We start from the raw sequence: 1,505 nt of genomic DNA, 5'->3' as shown, positions 1-1,505 counted from the left end.
GATCGTGGTAATCATTTTTTAGATGTCAACACAAATTGTCTATATTGAGCACAATCTTATGCTTTATGTACTGTATTAACTGATCAATATTGCTTTTTTAAATTTAAATTTAGAATACGTTAGGGTTGCATTGTTTCCATTTAAAACAAATATTTTGATATTCTTGTTCTTACTGAATTTATTTAGCATTTCAAACCTAGTTATTTGATTGTTTTGGTCTTGCATCTGTGTGAATACTTTGAGGTTTTTTGGTCTCCCTTATGTACATAAAATTATTTTCTCATTTGCTTTGAAAGATGGCTGAAGATTGGGAGGCTGTACCAGCTGTCGCTGAATCACCAGAGATCAAACTCTTTGGCAAATGGAGCACAGATGATGTGCAGATCAACGACATCTCCCTGCAGGTATGTTTTCATGGACATTATTTTTTGTGAGAATGGCTTTTTATTTGCTAATCAGCCCTGACATATGAAATAGTCTTTTTTTCCCCCCTTATAAGTTTATGCTAATCATATTCTTTATATAAATGTATCAATAAATAACATATATCTAGCTTTTATTGTGACAGACTGAACATAATGCAATACAATTATTAAGAGATGTCCAATAGCATTTCTCAAAAGTCTGTTTAATCATATTTGATACTTTCAGCATATCTAAATATGTATGATTAATGAAGTAAATCTAAGTTGCTTTAGTCCAGTAAATGTTCGTATTGAAAGATTACAAATATGAAAGTTATGTTTACTTCATAAAATTCAGTAAAGATATCATGGCAAAAAAGACCTGTACCGTGACCCGAATTGGAATGTTTTTAGAATTATACTAAAGGATCTTTTATTTACTAAAAAGTTATAAGCTATAAATCAAATGGCAGAAGGCATGTAGCACATTTTTCAGTAACATTTTAATCACATTGATAATTTAGAGGCTGTAGAAATTCATATGTCTGTTGTAATACAATAAGGTTGAGCATATTAACATGTATTTCTCTCTCTTGTTAGGATTACATTGCCGTGAAGGAGAAATATGCCAAATACCTCCCTCATTCCAGCGGCAGATACGCAGCCAAACGTTTCCGTAAGGCTCAGTGTCCCATCGTGGAGCGCGTCACTAACTCCATGATGATGCACGGACGCAACAACGGCAAGAAACTGCTGACCGTCCGCATCGTCAAACACGCCTTTGAGATCATCCACCTGCTCACCGGCGAGGTGAGACAACGGTTTTCCACAGATTTATTAATGCCTGGTTGCCTTTGGTCTGGCGTAAATTTATAGTAGAATGTAAATGTTGTATTAAAAATTGTCAAACTATTTCTAAGATGTTGGGACTTTCTAAATAGTAGACCATTTTTATTTCCTTTCTAGAATCCTCTGCAGATCCTGGTGAACGCCATCATCAACAGTGGTCCTCGTGAGGACTCAACTCGTATCGGACGTGCTGGAACCGTGAGGAGACAGGCTGTTGATGTGTCACCTCTGCGCAGGGTCAACCAGGTCCGT

General features: G+C 35.9%; 1 protein-coding gene across 1 annotated transcript; it reads left to right on the top strand.

Annotated features, from left to right (window-relative positions):
- Positions 1 to 279: 279 nt before the first annotated feature.
- On the top strand, positions 280 to 1,499 carry LOC107736402 (40S ribosomal protein S5-like; the record flags this gene model as incomplete). Its single annotated transcript, XM_016547823.1, has 3 exons — positions 280 to 404; positions 1,005 to 1,214; positions 1,371 to 1,499. Coding segments are annotated over exons 1-3 (447 nt in total), but the record flags the coding sequence as incomplete, so codon positions are not given.
- Positions 1,500 to 1,505: the final 6 nt, after the last annotated feature.

This window comes from Sinocyclocheilus rhinocerous, unplaced genomic scaffold (genome assembly GCF_001515625.1).
Source record: "Sinocyclocheilus rhinocerous isolate Xijiao unplaced genomic scaffold, SAMN03320098_v1.1 C36677862, whole genome shotgun sequence".
Lineage (NCBI taxonomy): Eukaryota > Metazoa > Chordata > Actinopteri > Cypriniformes > Cyprinidae > Sinocyclocheilus > Sinocyclocheilus rhinocerous.
This window is presented reverse-complemented; position numbering and strand designations above follow the sequence as displayed.